The sequence below is a fragment of the Echinococcus granulosus genome (assembly GCF_000524195.1).
Source record: "Echinococcus granulosus chromosome Unknown EG_S00258, whole genome shotgun sequence".
NCBI lineage: Eukaryota > Metazoa > Platyhelminthes > Cestoda > Cyclophyllidea > Taeniidae > Echinococcus > Echinococcus granulosus.
In genome coordinates this window covers 28,092-32,428 of record NW_020170638.1, presented here as the reverse complement: position 1 = coordinate 32,428, position 4,337 = coordinate 28,092, and the positions used below count along the sequence as shown (strand labels likewise).

At 42.8% G+C, this 4,337-nt stretch overlaps 2 protein-coding genes across 2 annotated transcripts in view; one reads left to right on the top strand and one right to left on the bottom strand. All coding sequences in view use genetic code 11, as the record gives it.

The window, feature by feature from the left end:
• Positions 1 to 936, bottom strand: part of EGR_10720 (hypothetical protein) — a gene marked incomplete at both ends in the record, with an annotated part of 3,946 nt that extends 3,010 nt beyond the window's left edge. Inside the window, one exon of the mRNA XM_024499969.1 lies at positions 749 to 936. Within this exon, the coding sequence (XP_024345617.1) occupies positions 749 to 936 (188 nt within the window). The remainder of the gene's footprint in view (positions 1 to 748) is intronic.
• Positions 937 to 3,635: 2,699 nt separating this feature from the next.
• EGR_10719 (hypothetical protein) overlaps positions 3,636 to 4,337 on the top strand; it is a gene marked incomplete at both ends in the record, with an annotated part of 2,289 nt that continues 1,587 nt past the window's right edge. Inside the window, one exon of the mRNA XM_024499968.1 lies at positions 3,636 to 3,689. Within this exon, the coding sequence (XP_024345616.1) occupies positions 3,636 to 3,689 (54 nt within the window). The remainder of the gene's footprint in view (positions 3,690 to 4,337) is intronic.

Below are 4,337 nucleotides of genomic sequence, written 5' to 3'. Positions count from 1 at the left end.
GCAAATTCACACTCTCGTCGATTGCTGCGCGTCAATAGAGAATAGCAAGCCTCCAATCCAATCTCTGCCAGACCACTTCCAGTCACTCCATGGTGGGATTAAAGGAGGATATTTAGTTAGGTCGGCGAAGTGTTCATTTATACTCTCGGCTGCCAGTCCAGCTTGTGCTAGTTGTGTGGCTTTGTAGCACAACCATCACTACTGTCACAATCTACACTTGCCGATAAATGCTCAAAGACCTCGATTCATCAGTGGTATGTGCGTGTCTTGAGCAGCAGTGAGATACAGTGCCGCGGTGACCGAGGATGAACATCGCGTAGGAGCCGCACACTTCTCATTAGTAATCCAACACTTGCTTCCATTTGAAGGCTTCGTAGAACTCAAGACACCCGATACCACTCAAATCAAAACGCTTGCTGAATCTGTGCCTTGGATAGACTCTGAAGAAATCCTGTAGAAGTGTTGTGGCGTTGTGCAAGAGGACTATCAAGAAGCAACCTGAGCACAGTAAATTAAACACGGTGGCGACGGTACAGGATGCCTCTCCTTTGGCAGATTGGCAAAATTCCGAAGCGTCATTGGCTCAATGGCCATCCTGATTTTTATCAATTGTCTCAGACGAAGGATTTGGGCAGTTGTGGATTTGCATCTGCATCTCTTCATTTCGCAGATCGACCGCAACTTTGGATACGCGTATTTGACCATCGGCGCGTGATTTTTTCTCAGACTAGACTCCTTTGTTCCTTACATTTGTGCGCATAGACGAGCAATTTCCATGGTTGGAACGCACGCGTGTTCGTTGACAAGTCGCTTGGACAAGGATTGGCTGGAAAAGTGAAATTTTTTTTTGAACTCTTCATAAAAATAAACGGAAAGCAGCATATCTAAGCTTTTTATTTCCTGACTGCAAATTTGTCCATAGATAGGTGGCTTCATTGCATTTTTCGAAACACTTGAGCTAGAGAACCTCAATTTCTTGACTAAGCCAAGTCCCCATTATCATTACCATCACCATTGCTGTGAGTCAGTGGTCAGAAAGACGCCCCTTTGATGCTGATTTGCTCAAGAGATGCCTCAGTATTTAAGACGACCGACTGCCTAGCGTTAATGTCCATGAGTTGATACCATTTGCACTGGAGTGTAGACGAGATAAGGACAAGTGGTAGGCGGATGTGTGCGTTTCCAGCTTACGCAGTAAAGGCCAGCGTGAACGATGAAGCAGATACTGCCGAGCCGACTGCTGGTAGACCTAATATATCCTATCCAGGGAGTCGGACTCGGCATCCAAAGACGCTTCAGCAGAGCTCATCTGACTTTTAAGTGGGCCATCACCGGCTGCTGATTGGGTGAATCAGCATATAAAGCCAAGTAATTGTGAGCGAGGCAGTGAGATCACTGTTACCCTGATTTAGAGAGAGCTTAGGTGGCATTTACTCCATCTCAGCAAAAAGCATTCAAAAAACTCAAACGCATGTTCAGGAGCATAAAACATCTGAGGTGGCACTATGATAGAACGTTCGCATGTGGGCGCACTATTGGCTGTGTTAAGGGGGTGTGGCTTGACGACCGCGAGTGGGTTGAAAAGGTTGTAAGCAGCTTAAGGAAAATCTTAGCGATTGCTATGGCCATCAGAAATTATTCACCACCTTACATATTGCTATTCTGTCAGGCATTCTTACCAAATATGATGATGGCAAGGAGAATTGCGAACACGCGTAGTAGATTCCTCATTCGGAGTGATGTGAGAGACACTTTGTCATTCTACATCCTCATATAGCTTAAGATGTGCAGCTTATTTGTGAATTGGACTGCTTTGAGGTGCTTTTGAATAACATACCCATTGACGACAAGCGAATCACGAAAGCGCTCTTTCATCAACAGCCTTCATTTCCAAACCCTCAGTCATGGGTGACAGCCATTCCAACAACTGGGTTCATTGAACGTGCATCCCCACCTCTTCTACACCGTCTGCACTTGCCATGCAACTTTGCAGCTTAAGAGAATATTCTCTCGACAGTAATGCGTGAACTTGCAATGCAACCTCCTTACTAATTCGTTTCCTAGCTGATCCTGTTATTGCTTCTTAGCAAATGCTGAGTATCTTCTAATTGTATTGTTTTTGATAAGAAGAATTTAATTTCATTATTAATGGCATATCAAAAATTTGTGAGTTATCCTTATTGAGACAATTTCCACGGGCCGGTTTATTGCCATGTCCACTTTCTCTCAACTCGTCTACCTCAATGCTAAGGCTGCGATTACCGTATTTTTTTGCATCAAAATAGACATCAAAGCCAATATATGCACTTTTGTAAATACAAAAGTGAGGAAGAGAACATGCTCTGGGTCGAGTCGCAAAGCTGTATCTTAATCAAGTGTACGAACATTGCGAAATGTGATGGTGGAAAGAATACCGGTTAATGAGCAGACTTGATTAAATGCCACTAGTACCACATCAAGCCTGTTAGTGATTAGAGAATGAGGTGGTTGAGAGTGAACGGTGACTGCACGAAATAGCAAAGCGGGCGTTTCGTATGTAAGTGATTGATTGGAAGTGTGTTGTTGACTTGTTGCATTAGGTCAATCACTCTGCCTCCAAATATGAGGGCGATCACAATAAAGCTTTTCCATCAATCTAGTGCCATCATGTACACTTCATCACGAGGAGAATCACCATTTCTGAACCAGTCAAAGCACTAGTGATTTTGTTAGGCCTCGTCGGCAGCGCTTTGTAGAAATTGCTTTGCTTAGGAGTATGCTGCAACACAGTGTGACCCTCATCAAGGAGGGGGTTCTGGCACTGGCAGTAGACATGTGACATGCCTCACTGTCTTCACTCGTGGCTCCCCGTGGAGGCCACAATCACCCACTTTACTACGGGAGGTGAGGAATAACCAACAATTTAGATCTATTGCATTGTAGTAAACAACCGAAGACCTTGAGCGTTAGCTTGGCTAAATTTGATGAAAATTTGCCAAAATAACATTGAGAGGATTTTTACGGCTCATATGTAACCGCCTCTTATACACAAAAATTAAAAGTGGAGCTTTACCTATTGTTAACAACAAAAATGAAATGTTGACCGCGAGGTTCCGAGGACCAAGTATACATATACTTGGACTCGCCCTAATGGAGTCCATTTCATCTCCGTAAAATGCTGTAACAGTTGTGGCATTGCCACTACATCGACGAAAAATACTGGTTTCCAAGTCTAGGGATTAGCAGTGAACAAAGTGTCTGTTCAAAACACCCGTAAAGATCCAACAGCAGACATCATGGCAAACATGACAGTCAAATAACTTATTTGATAGATTTAGAAAGAATTTAAATTAGAGATCGAGATGACAACAATACGACGCAGAGCAAGTTGTCAATCTCAGACATCCCCCACAAGTCTGTAGCTATAGCCTCCTGCTGAATGTACGTTAACGAAATTCAATGCTTAATCGTATCTAACCCTAGCAATAGTGGTGCCGATTATTTCCTAGGTGACATCTGCCAGTTTTGCCTACATCATGTTGAATGCGGCACAGATCTGCCAAAAATCTACTTAATGCCACATTTAACTTTTAGTATGACACTCACGAAGTAGTCACCACGTAAACCGGGTAGACTGTCGAGCTCAGAAATCTACTATGTGTAAAAAAACACCATGCTTTTCAATCTCTACTAAATACAGTGCTGCAAAAGTAACAATTTAATCGGTTAAGTTGAGTAACGACGTTGAAAGAGGCTAACTGAGGCCGTTTATTTACTAACATTACTGGGTGCCTCTCTTTCGGATTTCCTGACACACCATTTAAATTTGCCTTTCTGTGTAAATTAAAGCCCTAGTCCTAGCCCAAGAGAAGGCTACCCTCCAAAAAAACTTTAAATTTAAAAATGTTTTCTTTGTCATACAGTAGGGCAAATTCGCTTTTACTTCCACCAAATTAATGCATGTAATTTGCTTACGCAGGCAGCAACGTTTTGGAATTCCATGGGAATATGTAAATCATTGGGATAGACGAGGTGTGAGACGAGAATAGAGAAGAAATAAACCAGTCCAAGTTACCAATAACTTGTCTATTTCACCAATTCTACCGCTTCACAGCAGCATTGTTCACATTTAGACCAAAATCGTTCTAAAAAGAGCCTGCCTCTTTTGCTTTTTCATTGCAGAATCTGACCTTGCGTTGTATAACATCACCAAGCAGTTGGCAAAGCCCTGACTGCCACATTGCTCAGTCGGTGGTTAATTTACTTCCTCCATTAAGCACCTGCAATTAAAAGTGAGTACTAACACAATATATCATCATTTCCCTGCAAGATATCGGCTTGTGAACCCCAATCCCATT